Raw genomic sequence first — 20,841 nt, forward strand, 5'->3', positions numbered from 1 at the left:
TAAGAAGATAGACAGAGATCACCACAGGGAAGCAAGTAATCAGCAAACACACAATCCCATTAGAAAAGCACTCAATCCCAGGTGGACTCTGTTACCGCTTTCTATAATCATTTCATTGAGGTTTGCAAGTGGCGACATACAGATTACATGTCTGATATGTCATCACACAGGATCAATGAAACAGATGTGTTGTTTAATGTTTCCCACGTGAGATTATATAAATGTCCCATACTGGAGTGAAACGGGACATGCAATAAAAGGAAAACAAGACCTTCAGCTGGGAAGGGAGCAATACATGTTCAAGTCTGTGTGCAGGATGAAACTGTTTTACTGTCAACCACATCTGATCCAATGCAGTAAGATGAGCTGTTACCTCCCACATCAACCTGGGATCCATGCTTTCATTCAGTTCATTGGGCATTCTTTTTTCTCCAGCAAAAGGCCCAAATTTCTCTCCCTGCCAATAAGAGAAAAGAGGGCAAGTTACAGTCATAGATTGCATATCCGAAAGAGAGAAAAATCAAATCTAAGACAACCTGCATTTGACTGGACTCCCAGTTTGAAAAACAGATACTCAGATTACAACTTAATACTGTTACAACCTTGAAATAGGCAACAATAAAACACAATTTTCACAGTAAGTCAATTGTAAATAGTTCACAAGCAGAAATCATAGAGTCACAAAATGTAATAGTTATACGGCACAGAAACAGACACTTGAGCCCAACTCATCCATGCCGATCAGATATTGCAAACTGATCTAGTCCCATTTGCTAGCACTTGGCCCATATGCCTCTAAACCTTTCCTGCTCAGGTACGCATCCAGATGCCTTTTAAATGCTTTCTTCGCCACCCTGTCTATCTGTGACTCCACATTCAAGGAACTATGCACCTGCACCGATAGGTCCTTTTGTTCAGCAATATTACCCAGGGCCCTATCATTAACTATACAAGTCTTGTTCTGATTTGCCTTTCCAAAATGTAAAAGCTCACATTTATCTGAATTAAACTCCATCTGCCTCTCCTCGTCCCATTTGATCCAAGTATGGTTGTACGCTGAGATAACCTTCTTCACTGTCCACTACACCAGCAATTTTGGGGTCACCTTCAAAATTACTAGCCATTCCTCCTATATACACATCCAAATCATCTATATAAATGTCAAAAAGCAGTGGACACAGCACCCATCCTTGAGGCATACCACTGCTCATGGGCCTCTAGTCCAAAAAGCAACTGTCCACCATCATTTTCTACCTCCGACCTTCAAGCCAATTTTGTTTCCAGTTGTCTGGCTCCCCGTGAATTGACCATGTTTATTAATGACATATGACACTATTTATATTAGAAAAACAGAAAAGCCCTTCAGAAGTCTCCAACATCCGATGTGTTCTTATTGTTCTTGAGAAATTAAGTTTTACCGTTTCTGGCCGTGCCTGCAGAATTCTTCGTGAAAACTGAAGAACTTCACTGAAAATCCTGTTATGCCCTTCTTAAATGATGTTACTGTCCATTGTGAGGCACTGTTCCAATTTATAGCTGTTGCAGTGACAAAGGGCACCAAACAATAATAAAAACAATTCTAAATGAAGGTAATACCTAGCGTAATAAAGTATTGGTCTATATAGGTGGATACCCTGATGGTGAAGAAACATCATTGGATCCAGCATTCAACTTAAAACAAGCTTGTGTTCACTTTCAAATTCTGTTAAGTTAAAGTATTAAACACTCCAATGTGAGACCATTTGATTATTTTGAGAACCTGAATTCCACCCATTTGACATTAGAATCCTCTGTACTATGTTACTAAAATGTTCAATCATATTTTCAGTGTTCACTCCTTTGCACAAAAATGATTTGATTTGTCACTAAACCATTCTATTTTCTGTATTCTGATTGCTTCCAGAAAAAAAGTACGGGTTTGCATAAGGATTGTAAAATGCCATAACGCGATTTTTGAGAAGATTTGTAGCTCAGGTTGAGGTTTAGGTAGTAAAATGCCATAATATTGATCTGGTAACTAGATAGGATAAAAAATACTTAAAGATAAGGATGCAAAAAATCTTCCAGTTTTGCAGTGGAAGCATTTTCAGTCATTCCACTGTTCTACAGCAACCAAAAGAAATTCTTTATCTGGATTAAGTAATGCTGTCCTTTTAAAGGCATAGAGTCATAGAGATGCACAGAAACAGACCTTTTGGTCCAATTTATCCACACCGACTAGATATCCTAACCTAATCTAGTTCCATTTGTCTACAGTTGATCCATATCCCTCCAAACCCATCCTATTCATATACCCATCCAAACACCTTCTAGCCTCCACCACTTCCTCTGCCAGCTTACTCCATACACGCATCACCCTCTGCGTGAAAAAGTTGCGCCTTAGGTCCCTTTGAAATCTTTCTGTTCTGACCCTAAACCTATGCCCTCGTATTCTGGACTCTCCCATCCCAAGGAAAAGACCTTATCTATTTACCATATCCATGTCACTCATAATTTTATAAACCTCTATAAGGTTGAGGTGTAGGTAGTAAAATGCCTCCGACACTCCAGGAAAAAAGGCCCAGCCTATTCAACCTCTTTCTGTAGCTCAAACACTCCAACCCTGGCAACATTCTTGTAAGTTTTTTCAAGTCAAATAGCATACCAGAGTAAAGTGGATGGCTCAATAATTGTCTTGCCTCACAGCTTGCTAGGGTTTTGTGGCAGAACTTTGAAACAACAGCGCCAGCCAAAAAGGCAGGATCTGTTTACATCTCAAACATACTGGAAACTACAATGGGCTTTGCAGTAGCTCCTCCATAACACTCCATGATCCTGCTTCTGGGTTTCCCAACCAGAGTAGCCACAGAGGCATAATGAAACTGTGGACAGAACAATTGCAAATTTAAAGTATGTTTAAACTGGGAATGGGTTCTTGAAGCTGTAGCAGCCACAGCAAGAGGAAGTGACAACATGGTTAGGCTGCCTATCACATCCCATACCTCAATATTCTCATTCATACTTGGTGACCCTACTGTGGCAACAGAGGAACTGAAGTAAGATAATGTTTCCCAAGGATAAGACAAAGAGGTCAGTCTCTCCACCTGAGTAGTTGTGTAAGAGGCCAAAGAAATCAGCAGTAGAGATGCAATCCTTCCAACCTAGAGACTGCACCAAAAGAATCTAGAACCTTAGAAGGGTAGAGAAGGTGAGTTGTAGAGCACTCCCAGGTTTCAAATCCCACACTCTGACATATTCAACATTCTCCGGCACATGAAATCTCCTCAGATCAAATGACCTCACAGTTCCAGTCGTTCCATCCTCTCCTCACACCCCTAGCTCTTCAATGTTCATGCTTACCTTATTACCCTCTCACGTCCAAACCTCTGCTGCCCTCACGAATATTGCTCCTCCCTCATCTCCACACATGCTGTTTCTAACACTGAAAACTCCCTGCTTTCCCCCCTTCAATGAAGAGAATTCATCACATCAGGAAAAGACACTGATCCAGGAAAAGGAGATCCAGGGGAGATAAAGTCCTCCAATTACAGACACCTGAGCAGTTACAAGCAATATATTTCTACTTGCTCCACTAGGGAAGACATTTTGTTGCAGGATGGTGCAGCTGTCAGCAGTGACCTCCTGAGCCTCTGGTGTTACTATATGTCAAGAGAACAGATCCTCTGTCTGTCAAGCCCTACGCTGTGTGCTTTACTCCACAGAACAGGATATCCATGCCTCTCGCTGCTCAGGGGAGTGAAGTGTGACTAAGACAATGGTGTCTGTGTTACTGCTGGTATTTCTCATAGTGCTACACCATTTGTTCCTTAATAAGGTGGAGCTTACACAAGTTGCTCCCATCCCAATGTCTAGTTCAGCACAAATATGACATTAAGAAACATGACTTTAAGTTTAGGAAGAGACTGGTAGTTGCTATTAGTTATCTCGGCACACAATATCACAACACTTATAAGTCTGGGTATGGAATGAAAGGAATAAGACGAAGGAAAACCACAAATACCCTCTTCAGAAGAAAAGATAATTGTGCTTTTGCTGTCTTGGAATCTATTAACAATAGCGAAGGCTGGCACAAGGAAATGCAATATAACTTGAATGAAGGACAAAAGTTCCTCTCACCAAAACAGGGCTGCAGCTCTTCAGTTTCATTAAGCAAAGGCTCTGGGGTTTTCCTGTCTCACTGAAAAGTATTACCCCAATGTGCACCTACCGCGTTGACTCTGGCAAGTTGCTGACAGCTCAGGAATTAAGTGCATGATTGCTGCAGCTGGTCACTGTGTAGGAATTCACTTGATAAACAAAGACCATGCATCTTGATAGCATGGAAGTGGCTGGAAGCCAATTGTGTGGGGTTGGGTGACCATGCGCTTGTAGGTGAGATTACTAGATGAAATGAGATTAGTGACTGCTGTGGATGATGAGGTCTGATGCTCGATGGTGCGGTCATAGTCCCAGGGGAGATAGCAAGAGGTATCTAACGGCTGGCACTCAGCCTCCCCCGTGTCGAAGTCAGTTGCCTCAGGCTTAATTACAAGGTTAGGGATGAATCTGAGAGCACAGAGTGCAGTCAGTTCAGTGTAAAATAGTGCGAATGGGTGGGTTGGGGTCGGGGGGGGGGGGGGGAGGCGGGGTGGAGATGGATTCAGGTGACTGATTTCACATCGACAGTTCTCAATGCACAAGTCAAGGTCAGACTGAGCAGCCTATATAGTTTCCTGGTTTATCACTTACTCCCTTCTTGAACAATGGTACCACATTGGCTGTCCTCCAGTATCTCTCCTGAGGCCAGAGAAGAATTGAACATTTTTGCAAGTGCCTCTGCTTTTTCCTCCCTTGCCCCACTCAACAACTCCAGCAAGATGCCATCACCTGACACATATTAAAAGGGAGGAAATAGCCTCATGGTATTATGGAGGAGAAAGTGAGGACTGCAGATACTGGAGATCAGAGCTGAAAAATGTGTTGCTGGAAAAGCGCAGCAGGTCAGGCAGCATCCAAGGAGCAGGAGAATCAACGTTTCGGGCATAAGCATTCCTGAAGAAGGGCTTATGCCTGAAACGTCGATTCTCCTGCTCCTTGGATGCTGCCTGACCTGCTGTGCTTTTCCAGCAACACATTTTTCACCTCGTGGTATTATCACTGGATTGTTAATCCAAAGACCTGGTTAATGTTTTGGACACCTGTATTTGAATCCTACAACTGCAGATGATGTAGTTTGCATTCAATAAAAATCTGGATTTTAAATAGTCTAATAGTCCAGAATACATTTAATCCAGTCCCGCAGAACTATCTACTTTTAAACTTGCCAGACCACTCAATCTCCTTTCCATCTATGCTAATTTCTTCCATTGTATCCCAGACCTTCTTGATTTCTCTACCTATATCATCACTCTCACGAATGAACACCAACCTAATGCATTCATTTGGAGCCCTCCCTACATCTTCTGCTTCCATGCACAAATTAGCAATTCGTTGGCCCTACTTGTTCACTCATTTATCCTTTAGTCCTTAATGTAACAGCATAAGATTTTCTTTATTTTGTCTGCCACTGTCTTTTCATATTCCCTTTTAGTTCTCCTAATCTCCCTTTTCAGCTCCCTGTTGCACGTTCTGTATTCCTCTCAAGCTTCTGTTACTTCGAGCCCTCGTTATCTGCCATAAGCCTCGCCTTTCTCTTAACTCAATACCGTATACCATATATCCCTTAATATTGGAATATTGTGAGCAGTTTTGGGCCCCATGTCTAAGGAAGAATGTGCTAGCGTTGGAGATGGTCCAAAGGAGGTTTGTAAGAATGATAAAAGGGTTTGTTATATGAGGAGCAGTTGAGGACTTTTGGTCTGTATTCAGTGGAGTTTGGAAGGATGAGAGGGGGCTCTGATTGAAGCTTACAAAATACTGAGATGCCCGATTAGGATGGACATGGAGAAGATATAGGAGAGAGTCAGACCGAAGGGCACAGCCTCAGAGGGACAGGATAGATCTTTCAGAATGGAGATCAGGAGAAATTTCTTCAGCTGGAGGATGGCCAATCTGTGGAACTCATTGCCTCAGAAGGCTGTGGAGGTCAAGTCTTAGAGTCAGAGATGAACAGCATGGAAACAGACCCTTCAGTCCAACCCGTCCGTCCAACCCGTCCATGCCGACCAGATATCCCAATCCAATATAGTCCCACCTGCCAGCACTCGGCCCATATCCCTCCAAACCCTTCCTATTCATATACCCATCCAAATGCCTCTTTAATGTTGTAATTGTACCAGCCTCCACCACGTCCTCTGGCAGCTCATTCCATACATGTACCACCCTCTGTGTGAAAAAGTTGCCCCTTAGATCTCTTTTATATATTTCCCCTCTCCCCCTACACCTATGCTCTCTAGTTCTGGACTCCCCCACCCCACGGAAAAAACTTTGTCTGTCTATTATCCTATCCATGCCCCTCATGATTTTGTAAACCTCTATAAGGTCACCCCTCAGCTTCCGACGCTCCAGGGAAAACAGCCCCCGTCTGTTCAGCCTCTCCCTATAGCTCAGATCCTCCAACTCTGGCAACATCTTTGTAAATCTTTTCTGAACCCTTTCAAGTTTCAATACATCTTTCCAATCACACCCCCACCAACTCAACCTCCACTCCCGGCACCTTCCCCTGCAACCACAAGAAATGCAAAACTTGTGCCTACACCTCACCCCTTACCTCCCTCCAAGGCCCCAAGGAACACTTCCATATCCACCACAAATTCACCTGCACCTCCACACACATCATCTATTGCATCCGCTGCACCCAATGTGGCCTCCTCTATATTGGGGAGACAGGCCGCCTACTTGCGGAACGTTTCAGAGAACACCTCTGGGACACCCGGACCAACCAACCCAACCACCCCATAGCCCAACACTTCAACTTCCCCTCCCACTCCACCAGGGACATGCAGGTCCTTGGACTCCTCCATTGCCAGACCATGGCAACACGACGGTTGGAGGAAGAGCGCCTCATCTTCCGCCTGGGAACCCTCCAACCACAAGGGATGAACTCAGATTTCTCCAGTTTCCTCATTTCCCCTCCCCCCACCTTGTCTCAGTCAAATCCCTCGAACTCAGCACCACCTTCCTAACCTGCAATCTTCTTCCTGACCTCTCCGCCCCCACCCCACTCCGGCCTATCACCCTCACCTTGACCTCCCTCCACCTATCACATTCCCAACTCCCCTCCCCCAGGTCCCTCCTCCCTACCTTTTATCTTAGCCTGCTTGGCACACTTTCCTCATTCCTGAAGAAGGGCTGATGCCCGAAACGTCGATTCTCCTGTTCCTTGGATGCTGCCTGACCTGCTGCGCTTTTCCAGCAACACATTTTCAGCTCACTATCCTATCTACCCGCAACTCCACTTTCAAGGAGCACTCCAAGGTCTCTTTGTTCAGCAACACTTCCTAGGACCTTACCATTAAGTCATTGAGAGTATTTAGGACAAAGATAGATAATGTTCTTACTAACCAAGAACCTAAGGGTTATGGAGAGAAGGCAGAAGATTGGGGTTGAGAAGTATCAGCTTTAATTGATTGAAAATGACTCAGTGGGCTGGAATGGCCTAATTTTGCTCTTATATCTTACGGTCTTTCATTTTCTTCAGGTCATTGGCCCCAGTTTTGCCAGACTCTGTGAAGTGCATGGAAATTTTTTTTGTTCCAGTCCTACCCCAACGAAAGATTCCCACTGTGGTTGGCAGGGCCCTCAGCTGTGGCTGACCTATCTCCTGCACATCAGCGCTCATCCCTCTCTTCCATCTCACAACAGCAATAGGGTTTCCCTTCGATCGCAGCAACATCCACATCCAAAGAATCACTGGCTGCCATTTGTACCAACTCCAGCAAGATGCCATCACCTGACATATTTTAAAAGGGAGGAAATGGCCTCGTGGTATTATCACTGGACTGTTAATCGAAAGACCCAGTTCATGTTTTGGAGACCAGCATTTCAATCTCACAACTGGAGTTGGAGGAGTTTGAATTCAATTAAAAAATCTGGACTTATTAGTCTAATAATGACCATGAAATCATTGTTGGTTGTCAGGAAAAATCCATCTAGTTCACTAATGTCATTTATGGAAGCAAACTGCCATCTTTCCTGATGAAGGGCTTTTGCCCGAAACATCGATTTTCCTGCTCCTCGGATGCTGCCAGACCTGCTGCGCTTTTCCAGCACCACTCTAATCTAAACTCTAGTTTCCAGCATCTGCAGTCCTCACTTAGAACATAGAACATAGAAAAGTACAGCACAGAACAGGCCCTTTGGCCCACAATGTTGTGTTGAGGTTTAATCCTAATGTAAAATATAATAACTTAACCTACACATCCCTCAACTCACTGCTATCCATGTGCATGTCTAGCAGTCGTTTAAATGTCCCCAATGACACTGCTTCCACCACCACAGCTGGCAACGCATTCCACGCATTCACAACTCTCTGCGTAAAGAACCTACCTCTGATGCCTCCTTTATACCTTCCTCCTAATATCTTCAAAGTATGACTTCAATGCTATGCTTTGTCAAATAATCATAAATCCTATCCCTCAGAATTCTTTTCAAAACTCTGCTGACCACAGACGTAAGACTGACTGGTCTGTAATTGCCAGGGATTTCCCTATTACCCTTCTTGAAAAGAGGAACAACATTCGCCTCCTTCCAATCCTCCGGTACGACTCCTAGGGAGAGGGAGGATGCAAATATCCTCGCCAGCGGCTTAGCAACCTCCTTTCCCACTTCCCGGAGCAGCCTATGGTAAATCTGGTCTGGCCCTAGGGACTTATCAATCTTAATGTTTTCCAAAATTTCTAGCACATCAGCTTATCGATCTTGATCTGGTCAAGACTGTATCCCAGCTCCTCTAAGTTTTCATTTACAACAAGTTCCCTTTTCCTTTGTGAAAACTGAAGCAAAAAACTAATTTAGGGCTTCCTCTATCTGCTCAGACTCCACACACGGAGTGGGCGGTATGGTGGCACAGTGGTTAGCACTGTTGCCTCACAGCGCAAGAGACCCGGCTTCAATTCCCGCCTCAGGCGACTGACTGCGTGGAGTTTGCACGTTCTCCCCGTGTCTGCGTGGGTTTCCTCCGGGTGTTCCGGTTTCCTCCCACAGTCCAAAGATGTGCAGGTTAGGTGAATTGGCCATGCTAAATTTCCCGTAGTGTTAGGTAAGGGGTAAATGTAGGGGTGGTTTGCGCTTCGGCGGGTCGACGTGGACTTGTTGGGCCGAAGGGCCTGTTTCCACACTGTAATGTAATCTAATCTAATCTTTGCACACAAGTTCCCTCTGCTATCCCTGATCGGCCCTACTTTCTCCCTGATCATTCTCTTATTCCTCACATAGGAGTAAAATGCCTTTGGTTTTTTCCTAATTCTTCTTGCCAAGCCTTTTTCGTGCCCCCTCCTGGCTCTCCTCAGTCCATTTCTGAACTCCTTTCTACCAAGTCTGTAATCCTTGCTTCCTCCACCTTATGTAAGCTGCCTTCTTCCTTTTGACGAGAAGTTCCTCTGTTCTCGTCATCCAAGGTTCCTTAATATTACCCCTTCTTACCTGTCTCAGAGGAACAAATTCGTGTATCACTCACAACAATTGCTCCTTAAATAGTCTCCACATGTCTGCTGTGCCCTTTCTGTGGAACAATTGCTCCCAGTCTGTACTTCCCAACTCCTGTCTGATAGTGTCATAATTTCCTTTTCCCCAATTAAATATCTTCCCTTGGTCACTGCTCCTTTCCCTCTCCAAGGCTATGCTAAATGTGAGGCAGTTGTGCTCACTTTCACCAAAGTGCTCTCCCACCGCAAGATCTGACACGTGTCCTGGCTCGTTACCGAGCACCAAATCCAAAATGGCCTCTCCCCTCGTCGGTCTGTCTGCATACTGAGTAAGGAACTCTTCTAGAACACACCTGATAAAAACGGCTCTATCCAAACCATCTGCACTTAGGAGGTTCCAGTCGATGTTGGGAAAATTGAAATCACCCATAACAATAACCCTGCTGCTTCTGCATTTTTCCAGAATCTGCCCACCTATGAGATCTTCAATCTCTCTACTGCTATTAAGTGGTCTGTAGAAACCCCCCAATGCGGTGGCTGTTCCTAACTTCCACCCATACTGACTCAGTAGACAAACCTTCGTTTCTGTAGCTGTAATGCACTCTCTGATTAGCCCCTCCTCTTTTGCCATCTTTACCCAGTCTGCTTATATGTAACACCAAACCCACAACAATGATTGACACTTCATTGCATTCTGGGCAATTAGGGATGAGGAATAAATGCCAGCCTAGCCAGCACTTGGATTCGAGTCATAGAGATGTATAGCACAGAAACAGGCCCTTTGGTCCAACTCCTCCATGCCAACCAGATATCCCAACCCAATCCAGTCCCATTTGCCAGCACCCATCCCATATCCCTTTAAACCCTTCCTATTCGTATACCCATCCAGATGCCATTTAAATGCTGTAATTGTACCAGCCTCCACCACTTCCTCTGGCAGCTCATTCCATACACGCACCACCCTCAGCGCAAACAAGTTGCCCCTCAGGTCTCCTTTATATCTTTCCTCTCTCACCCTAACCCTATGCCCTCTAGAAAAGACCTTGTCTATTTACCTTATCCATGCCCCTCATGATTTTATAAACCTCTATAAAGTCACCCCTCAGCCTCCGACGCTCCAGGAAAACAGCCTCTCCCTATAGCTCAAATCCTCCAACCCTGGCAACGTCCTTGTAAACCTTTTCTGAAATCTTACAAGTTTCACAACATCCTTCCGACAGAATGGAGACCAGAAATGTACGCAAAGTGCTGTACAGCCACAACGTGACCTACTAAATCCTATACTCAATGATCGGATCAATAAAGGAAAGCATAGCAAACACCTACTACTTGCGACTCTACTTTCAAGGAGCTAAGAACCTGCACTCCAAGGTCTCTTTGTTCGGCAACACTCCCCAGGACCTTACCGTTAAGTGTATAAGTCCGGCTCTGATTTGCTTTTCCTAAATGCAGCACCTCGTATTTATCTACATTAAATTCCATCTACCATCCTCAGTCCATTGGCCCATTTAATCAAGATCCTGTTGTACTCAGAGTAATTTCCTTCACTATCCTCTACATCTTCAATTTTAATTCGAGGGCACTGCTGGCTAGGCTGGCATTGTATGTTCATTTCCACTCTCTTCATCATCCAAGGCCCCAGACACACCTTCCAAGTGAAGCAGCCATTTAATTGCACTAGTCTAGTCTAGTCTCCTGCATTCACGGCTGACAATGTGGTCTCCCCTCCAATGGGAGATGAAACAGAGCTGGGGATTGCTTTGTAGAATACCTCTGTTCTCTCCACAAAAATGACCCTGAGCTTTCTGTTGCCTGCCATTTCAACACACTACCATGTTCCCTGGCTGAGATTTCCATATCGGGTTTGCTGCAGTACTCCAACAAAACCCAGTGCAAATTGGAAGGACAGCACCACAATTCCCACTTGGGGAGCCTGCAGCCTTCAGGATTCAAAATCAAATTCAATAATTCCAAGGCCTGAGCACCTTCTTCTGTGCATTAACCCTAACCCCCACATACTAGGCTTTGTCACTAGGCTGCTATCACAATCATCCCATTGTCAGCCACTAATGGTCCTCATTAGCGGCTGTTGATTCTCCCAGGCTGACCTTTACACATTCCTTTGTCTGCCCAACTGTTTCTCGGTCTCTCTGGGCTCTGTCTCTACCTATCATTTACTACCCCAACTTCAGCATACATACCAACCTTTTCCGAGCTACACTCAGTTCTGAAGGGTCACTGAAGAAGGGCCACAAAGTATTACCGTTGCTTTCTCTTCAGATGCAGCCAGACCTGTTAAGTTTTTCCAGCAATTTCTGTATGTGTTAGTTAATTGGCCTTCTTAGTAACTGAGACAAAAATATTCATTTTATAATGTGGCCAGTGGAATGATGGGACTAGGCAAACAGTGCACTCTTCCAATCTTGGTGAAAACAGCATCAAGATCGTCAGGCTCTGGAGGAGTTCCTCAGGGTAGTGTCCTTGGCCCAATATCATCAGTCGCTTCATCAACGGCCTTCATTCAAATTGCAATAAAAACCTGGTCAATGTCCAGCCTTGGGTTAATAACTGGCAAGTAACATCATACTGCATAAGCGAGTAAGAGAGATCCTATCCGTCATCCCTTGACATTCAATGGCACTGCCATTGCTGAATTCCGTACTTATAAACAGTGATGATGACCAGTGACCAGTAACTGAACTGGACCAGCCACAGAAATACCATGGGTACAAGAGCAGGTCAGATCTTAGGAGTTCTGTAGTGAGTAACTCATCTCTGGACTCCGCAGTAACTGTCTACCACCTACAAAGCACAGGTCAGGGATGTGACAGAATACTTCCCATCTGCCTGGATATGCACAACTTCAACAAGAATTTTGTATTAGATAAGCTGCTTTTAGGATATTGATTGAAGGTTAAGCATTTATGAGAATACTGGCGATAACACCTCTGTTCTTCCCCAAAATAGTGCGGATCGGATCTTTTCGGTCCATTACAAAGGGCAGGCAGGATATTGCTTTCAAATTTCCAACAACAGACAGTACCTTAGACAGGGTGGCATTCCCTCATTACTGACCCCTAGGCAACACAGCATCAGGCCAACACTGAGCCTTTGGAAGAGCAGCGCCCCCTCACCTGCGCCACGAAACAGGCAAGTTTAGCTTTTCAATTTTCTTGCTTAAAAACTAGAAATTTGCTTCAAAACTAAAAAGACTAGAAATGCTCAAATTTGCACTTGAACAGAGAGGCTTGCAAGGCCAATTCACAGCCAGCCAGTAAAGATTCTGCTTTTCTGATGTGTCATTACATTAAGTGTGGTCACCGGCTTTTTCTTTTTTTTAGTTTTATTGTCAAATTTCCATCTCCTCCACTCCACCAAAGAAACTGCAACATGTTTGTGTATTCAATGTGCTGAGCTCATTGTTTACAATTATTCAGACTGGGCACAATGGTCCATCATCAACATGTGAAGGTTCTCACAATAACACCAAAACATTAAACTTGAGAAGAGTATCTCATCACACTCCCAAAGGCTGGCTTCAAAGCTTTTTTGGGAAAGGTGTTAATTTTAACTCAAGCTGTCTTTTGCCCAACCCGTGTTCATTTCATGGAACTTGGCCAACCTTTATAGGTCAGATGATGCCCATGACCATTTTTAGTCAATATTTTTGAGCCTGGTTTTATCCATTCATGAGATATGGATGTCACTGGCTAGCCCAGCATTTACTGTCCTGGAGAAGGCTGCTGTCTTAAACTGTTATGATCTTCAGAGTAGAGGGGCAAGCAGTGAGCTATGAGGAAGGGAGCTTCAAGTCTTTGACCCTATGACAATGAATGACAACACAGTTCCAGGTCAGGGTGGTGTGGGGATTGGAGGCTGGTGATGGTGTTGGTTTGCAAAGTGCTGTTGAAGAAGTCTTATTGAATTACTGCAGTTCATCTTGTAGATGGTATACACTGCTGTCAATGTGAATCGGTGGTGATGGGAATGAATGCCAATCAAACGGCTGCTTTGTCCAAGATGGTTTCGAGTTTTTTTGAATGTTGTTAGAGATGCAGTCAGCCATGCAAGCATAGAGTTTGCTATAAGTTTTAAAAGCAACAATAGTCCCATTTATAATATTAGACAATAGAAATCAAAATCAATAGTCCATATTTAATATCATTATAACTGCTACAAAAATGTCTCTCAATTTCAGCCACTTTTATTGATCCCCTCTAAACCTTGTTTATTCAAAGACACTGAAATACACAGTTTTTCTAGTTTGTTGTGTGCCTAAAACCTCACTTGTTTTAGCTATAATCCTGCAAACCGTATAAGTCCTGTGGCTGAGGTTCATTTCTGTTTGCAGCTGTTTTGAACCATGTTAGCCACTTGCCGGATGTTGGCAAACAATCAGAGTCATAGAGATGTACAGCGTGGAAACAGACCATTCGGTCCAACTCATCCATGCCGACCAGATATCCCAACCCAATCTAGTCCCACCTGCCAGCACCCGGCCTATATCCCTCCAAACCCTTCTAATTCATATACCCATCCAGATGCCTTTTAAATGTTGCAATTGTACTAGCCTCTACCACTTCCTCTGGCAGCTCATTCCATACACATACCACCCTCTGTGTGAAAATGTTGCCCCTTAGGTCTCTTTTAAATCTTTCCCCTCTCACCCTAAACCCATGCCCTCCAGTTCTGGACTCCCCCACCCCAGGGAAAAGACTTTGCCTATTTATCCTATCCATGCCCCTCATGATTTTATAAACCTCTATAAGGTCACCCCTCAGCCTCTGACGTTCCAGGGAAAACAGCCCCAGCCTGTTCAACCTCTCCCTATAGCTCAAATCCTCCAACCCTGGCAACATACGACTGAACCCTTAGCCAGCATTAAAGGGACAGCCCTGGTCTTCGACAGGCCAAACTTTTGCTATCGCTATCTTTTTACCTTTCACCAATCCTAGAATGAAATGCTGCCCACGAACCAGGCACTTTAGCTGCCTAGTACAATACCAATGCAATACCATTTACATCAAGGTGAAGCCCTTTTTGTCCATAGAGACCGTGGGTACCTAAATATCAGCATATCAACCATCAGAAACTCTCTATCTTGCGAAACCCAATATTCTTGCAAAAGTGAATATATCTACTATGCTTCCATTGCTGTTAGTGGGGAAAAAAAAGATTGAACTGTTCCCCCTGCAGACCAATGAACCAGAGAAAAATTGAGGTATGAGAATTCAAGAATTTTTGCAGGCTTGCTACTAAGTTATAATTTATATGCACTGGTTCAGTATTTAGAGTAGTTAATAGATTAAAACATTTTGAAAGACTTCAGCAAACCATAATGAAACAAACGATGACAAAGCTGTATGAGGTGTTATCAGCCCAGATAGAGTCATAGAGTCATACTATGAAACAGACTCTTTGGTCCAACTAGTCCACACACTGTGTTCCCAAACTAAACCAAGAGCTGCACAGTGGCACAGTGGTTAGCACTGCTGCCTCAAAGGGACACGAGTTCGACTCACTCCTCAGATGACTGTCAGTGTGGAGTTTGCACATTCTCCCAGTGTCTGTTGTGGGTGCCTTTTGATTTCCTCCCACAATCCAAAGATCTGCAGGTTAGGTGACTTGGCCATGCTAAATTGCCCATAGTGTTAGGTGCATTAGTCAGAGGGGGTAGGTTGCTCTTTGGAGGATTAGTGTGGACTTGTTGGGCCGAAGGGCCTGTTTCCATACTGTAGGGAATCTAATCTAAACCTTTCTTATTCACGTACTTATCCAAATGTCTTTTAAAACATTGCATCCACCACTTCCTCTGAAAGTTCATTCCACATGCTAACCACTCTCTATGTAAAAAAAAAGTTGCCCCTCGTGTCATTTTTAAACCTTTCTCCTTTCACCTTAAAAATATGGCCACTAGTTTTGAACTCATTTTAACTCAAAAACTCCATTCCCAGCCATGTTCTGATAAATCTTTTCTGAACCGTCTCCAGTTCAATAATATCCTTCCAAGAATGACCGGAACTGCACACAGTCCTCCAGAAGAGGCCTCACCAACATTCTGTACAACCTCAATGTGATGTCCCAAGTCCTATATTCAAAAGGTCTGAGCAATGAAGCCAAGTACGCTAACCTTCTTGACCACCCAGTCTCCCTGCAAATTTTAAAGAATTATGTACCTGACCCCCTAGCTCCCTCTGTTCTACACTACCTATAACCTAAAGCTTGGTCAAAGACATAGGTTTTAAGGTGTATCTTTAAAGAATATAGAGGTAGAAAGGCAGACAGATGCTTGGAGGGTATGCAAGAGCTTAGGCGCCAAGCAACTGAACATCAATCCCCATTGCTCGTATGATGACGTTAAAGATGCTCTAGAAGCAGAATTAGAGCAGCATATGTTAATCTTGAAGATTGCTCAGAAAAATGTGGCCATAGAGAAATTAAAAAATAAGGGGGCAGTGTTTAAAATCAAGAGGAGGTGGTGATGTAGTTAGAATCATAGAGATGTACAGCATGGAAACAGACCCTTCGGTCCAACTCGTCCATGCCGACCAGATATCCCAACCCAATCTAGTCCCACCTGCCAGCACCTGGCCCATGTCCCTCCAAACCATTCCTATTCATATACCCATCCAAATGCCTCTTAAATGTTGCAATGTTGCAATTGTACCAGCCTCCAGCACTTCCTCTGGCAGCTCATTCCATACACGTACCACCCTCTGCGTGAAAACGTTGCCCCTTAGGTCTCTTTTATATCTTTCCCCTCTCACCCTAAACCTATGCCCACTAGTTCTGGACTCCCCCACCCCAGGGAAAAAAACTTTGTCTATTTATCCTATCCATGCCCCTCATGATTTTGTAAACCTCTATAAGGTCACCCCTCAGCCTCAACGCTCTAGGGAAAACAGCCCCAGCCTGTTCAGCCTCTCCCTGTAGCTCAGATCCTCCAACCCTGGCAACATCTTGTCAATCTTTTCTGAACCCTCTCCAGCTGGGTAATATCCTTCCTCTAGCAGGGAGCCCAGAAATGTACCTGGTATTCCAGAAGACACCTCAACCAATATCCTGTACAACCTCAACACTCCCCTGTCCCTGTTCCTCATCCAGATCCCTTTATCCCTAAGAATGAGCTCTCCCTCCTTCTTGATGTTGTGTTCCCCCACCCCATCCCCTTAAAAATATGGCCACTAGTTTTGAACTCATTTTAACTCAAAAACTCCATTCCCAGCCATGTTCTGATAAATCTTTTCTGAACCGTCTCCAGTTCAATAATATGGGGATGAATCCCACAGGTTCCTCACTCTCTGGGGGAAGACATTCCTCCTCAGTTCAGTCTGACGTGGCCCACCCCGTATCCTTACACTGTGACCCCCCCTCTCCCCTCCCTGGTTCTGGTTTCCCTGGTCATCAGGAACATCCTGCCTATGTTTACCCTGTCCAATCCCTGTTGGAATTTTATAACTTTCTGAGATTCCACCCCACCTCCTCATTCTCCTAAATTCCAGCAAACATAATCCCAACCAGTTCTAAGAGTGCATGGAGTTAATCCATGAACAGCAAAGGACTGGGTGACTTGTGTAGCTGAAGAGTTGAAGAAGGAGGGAGGACTTCAGATTCCTGGATCACTGGGTCAGTTTCTGGGAAAGTAGGATCTGTCCAAGTCTGACACTTTGCTGCTGAACATAAAGGAACCACTTTCCTTGCAGGGTGGGGGCTGCGGTGTAGCCAGTGCTATTGGTGGGGGCTAAAGCTAATACAGCATGATTGTGGGATACAGAGAAGAAACAATAAGGTGCAACGCACCAACAAATATAGAAGAAAAGGCAAGTCAGTCTGGTAGACAGACCATACAGAGTCAGGTTAAGGTACAAAGATGCACAGCAAGACTGGCATTTATTTTAATGCAAGGTATCTTGCGAGCAAGGCAGAGGTGATGAGGGTGCTGATTAACACATGGGGATATGACATTATTGACAGACACATGGCTGAGGGAGGCACAGGACTCAGCAGCTCAATATTCCACAGCACAGAATTCTCAAGGAAGACAAGGAGAGAAAGAAAAGAAAGTAGAGTTGCAATATCGATCAAGAGTTCAAATGCTGTGGTAAGGAGAGGTGATACCTTATAAGATTCCTCAACTGAGGCAACAAGCGTAGAACCTTAAAAAAAAAGAGAATAATCATATTGATAGGAGGGAACTACAGCCCCTCCAAAAAGCCAGGGAAAGATAAAATAGCAGAAATGTAGGCAAATTCCAGTGAAGTATGAAAGTAATCAGGTAATAATAGAACATCATTCAAACTTCACCAATATTAACTGGGAACAACAAAGTGAGAAAGGTTTAGAGAAGATATAATTCTTAAGTCGTGCCTAGGAAAGATTTCTAATCAAGCATGTAGAAAGTCCTACAAGAGCTAATTTTAGCTCATCGAATTTACGGTAGTCCCAAAAAAAAGACAGTCAGAAATAAAGATTCTGAACAGAGTAAGTTGATTTTAATATGGTAAGGTAGGATGTGGCCAAAGTGGATTGGGTGTAGCTATTGTAGAAAACTCTATATCAGAGAAGTGAGAGTCTTTCAAAAATGAAACAGTGGAGTTGCAGGGTCAACATGCGCCTGTAAAGGTGAAAGGTGGAACCAACAAGTCCAGAGAATCTTGGACGTTGAGGAACAGAGATAGAATTCTGGAAGGCTTTTGACAAGGTCTCACAATGGACACTGATCAAGAAGATAACAGCCAATGGGATCCAGGGCAATTTGGAAAATTAGATCCAAAATTGGCTTAGTGGCAGGAAGCAGAAGATGATGGTCAAAGATTGAGTTATAGAAAAAGTGCATGTATGGAAGAAACTTACCCTTTCATAATGGGGTCAAAACCTAGGGGACACAAGTTTAAGATAAAAGGCAAGAGACTGAGAGGCAAATTATAGAATAAATCTTTCACCTAGACGGTAGTGGGTATCTGGAACTCTATCTAAAAGGGTGGTAGAGGCAGGACATATTTAAATGAACAGATGTCGAGCCATAGCACATAAGGCTACAGGCCAGTTGCTGGAAGAATAGATAGGTGACTGACAACTGGTAGAGACACGTCACATCTCTTTCCATGCTGTAAAATTTAGATCACAGAATTTTACAGTGTATCAGATGTGGGAGAACTGCCAGGAGTACATTGGAATAGTGATCATATAGAGATAAATCAAACATTATTGAGGGTCTCAACAACAGAGCCATGGAGTTACACACCACAGATACAGGCCCTTCGATCCAACTCGTCCATGCTGACCAGATATCCTAAATTAATTTAGTCAAAGTTTCCAGAACTTAGCCCATATCCCTCTAAATGCTTCCTACTCATTTACCCACCCAGAAGCTTTGTAAATATTGTAAATGTACCAGCCTCTACCACTTCTCTGACAACTCATTCCATACACACACCACCTGCTGTGTGAAAAACTTGCCCCTTCGATCCCTTTTAAATCTTTCCCATCTCACCCTAAACCCATGCCCTCGAGGTCTGGACTCTTCCAATAGATGAATGAAACAAAGGATGCAGCCAGGTGATTGTACAGAGGTGGAAATAAGCATCTTGGAAATGGTAGGAATGAGGTTAAAGTTCTTCTGGGGTAAAATGTGTCAGTAAGGCTGCAAAGAGATTAGTTTAATCTAAGCATGTTGTCAGGGAATAGACTTTAGATCAGAGACTAGAAACAATGGCTTCAATTTCCCCAATGATTAATTCGGAATTAAGTTTTCACACGGAACTATCAGCAAGCAACCAAATCGGAACATGACAATGTTTAAAAGACATTTGGATAATAACATGAATAGGAAATGATTTGGAGATGCTGGTGTTGGACTGCGGTGTGCAAAATTAAAAATCACACAACACCAGGTTATAGTCCAACAGGTTTATTTGGAAGCACTAGCTTTCAGAATGCTGCTCATTCTTCAGGAAAGATTTGGAAAGATCTGAGCCAGGAGCAGACAAATGGAACTAGTTTAGTTTGGGATTATGTTTGGCATGGACTGGTTGGGTTGAAGGGTCTGTTTCCTTGCTGTATGACTTTATGTGCATTCACCCCACATGCAAATTTTGATCAGGTAAAAAACACTTATACTTCCAGGAATTTCCAGATTCTATGACACTAGAAAATGGGAGCTAGCTAACCACCAAGTTAACAGGGCATTAGGAGTTAGATAAACTTCTTTAATCCCAGGATCATTTAAAACCTTTAAATCTGATCCTGTGCTACTTATTGTAGGTGCTGAACTATGTCACAAATAAGTGAATAAGAGGGATCTGATTCCAGCAAGGTTGTCTGAAATCTCAGGTGTTAAAGTCAAAGTCGAACTATATCAAAATGGAATGAAAGGGAAAGTGCTGATAATCTGAAATAATAGTTTTATTTTAAAAATGTTGGAAATGAAAGCGTGTTAGCATCAGGACTATAGAATGAAAGGGCTGCAGCGTTACAAGCCGTTACCTGTTGTCAAGACCAATGTGGCGGGGAGAGTGAGGAAATTTTACTTTAATAATGATATTGCTGGCTTCAAACTTTGAAGAAGGAGAGCAGTATTTGGGAGGAGAGCCCTTCAGACACTATGCAGTAGCAGCCAGTGAGAGCCCTGGGTGCTCTTATACGTGGCACTCGGGGTGAGCAAGCTGACCGTCTGCACAGCAAAAGTTACAACATCTTCCTCAAACAAAAATCTCTCTCACACACACACTGCGAAAGGGCAGCAGGAATGTTGTTCATTCGCAATTATAAGGCGAAACCTCGCCAATTTCTTTTTTTAAAAAACCCAAAGAAAACAAACCTTTTTTATTCTCCTGGCAGTGTACAGCCCGATGCCTTCTTGCACTTTGGACGGTTTCAAGGAGAAGCGATCGGGGACGTACATACCGAGCATGGTGCCGGGCCCGCTACCCTGGCGCCAGGCCGGGAAGGAGCTCAGTTGAGGCTCGGCCCGAGCGGGAAGCAGCTCCCCTCCCAGCCCCGACAAGCGGCTGCCCTCCTGGAGTAGCCCGCACACCCCAGCGCTCTGATTGGCTCACCGAGCACTCTCCAGGCTCGACTTTCCTCCGTAAAAGCCGAGCTTTCAGCAAGGTTTCAACACCAGCTCAGCAGCAAACTTTCTCCACAGTGACCGCGATCTCCAGCACAGAAACAGACCCTTCGCTCCAACTCGTCCATACCGACCAGATATCCTAAATTAATCTGGTCCCATTTGGCCCATAACCCCTCTAAACCCTTCCTATTCCTAAAGCCATCCAGA

At 44.1% G+C, this 20,841-nt stretch overlaps 1 protein-coding gene across 4 annotated transcripts in view; it reads right to left on the reverse strand.

Annotated features, from left to right (window-relative positions):
- prdm5 (PR domain containing 5) overlaps positions 1-20,841 on the reverse strand; it is a 338,261-nt gene extending 317,420 nt beyond the window's left edge. The window contains exons 1-2 of one of the 4 annotated variants that reach the window (XM_072590428.1): positions 20,383-20,841; positions 374-457 (exon numbers count right to left, since the gene is read on the reverse strand). In XM_072590428.1, coding sequence (XP_072446529.1) covers positions 374-457; positions 20,383-20,475 — 177 coding nt within the window. In that variant the 5' untranslated portion in view covers positions 20,476-20,841. The remainder of the gene's footprint in view (positions 1-373; positions 458-20,382) is intronic. The other 3 variants (XM_072590191.1, XM_072590256.1, XM_072590339.1) reach the window with 3 other exon arrangements.

This window comes from Chiloscyllium punctatum, chromosome 1 (genome assembly GCF_047496795.1).
Source record: "Chiloscyllium punctatum isolate Juve2018m chromosome 1, sChiPun1.3, whole genome shotgun sequence".
NCBI classification, from domain to species: Eukaryota; Metazoa; Chordata; class Chondrichthyes; order Orectolobiformes; family Hemiscylliidae; genus Chiloscyllium; species Chiloscyllium punctatum.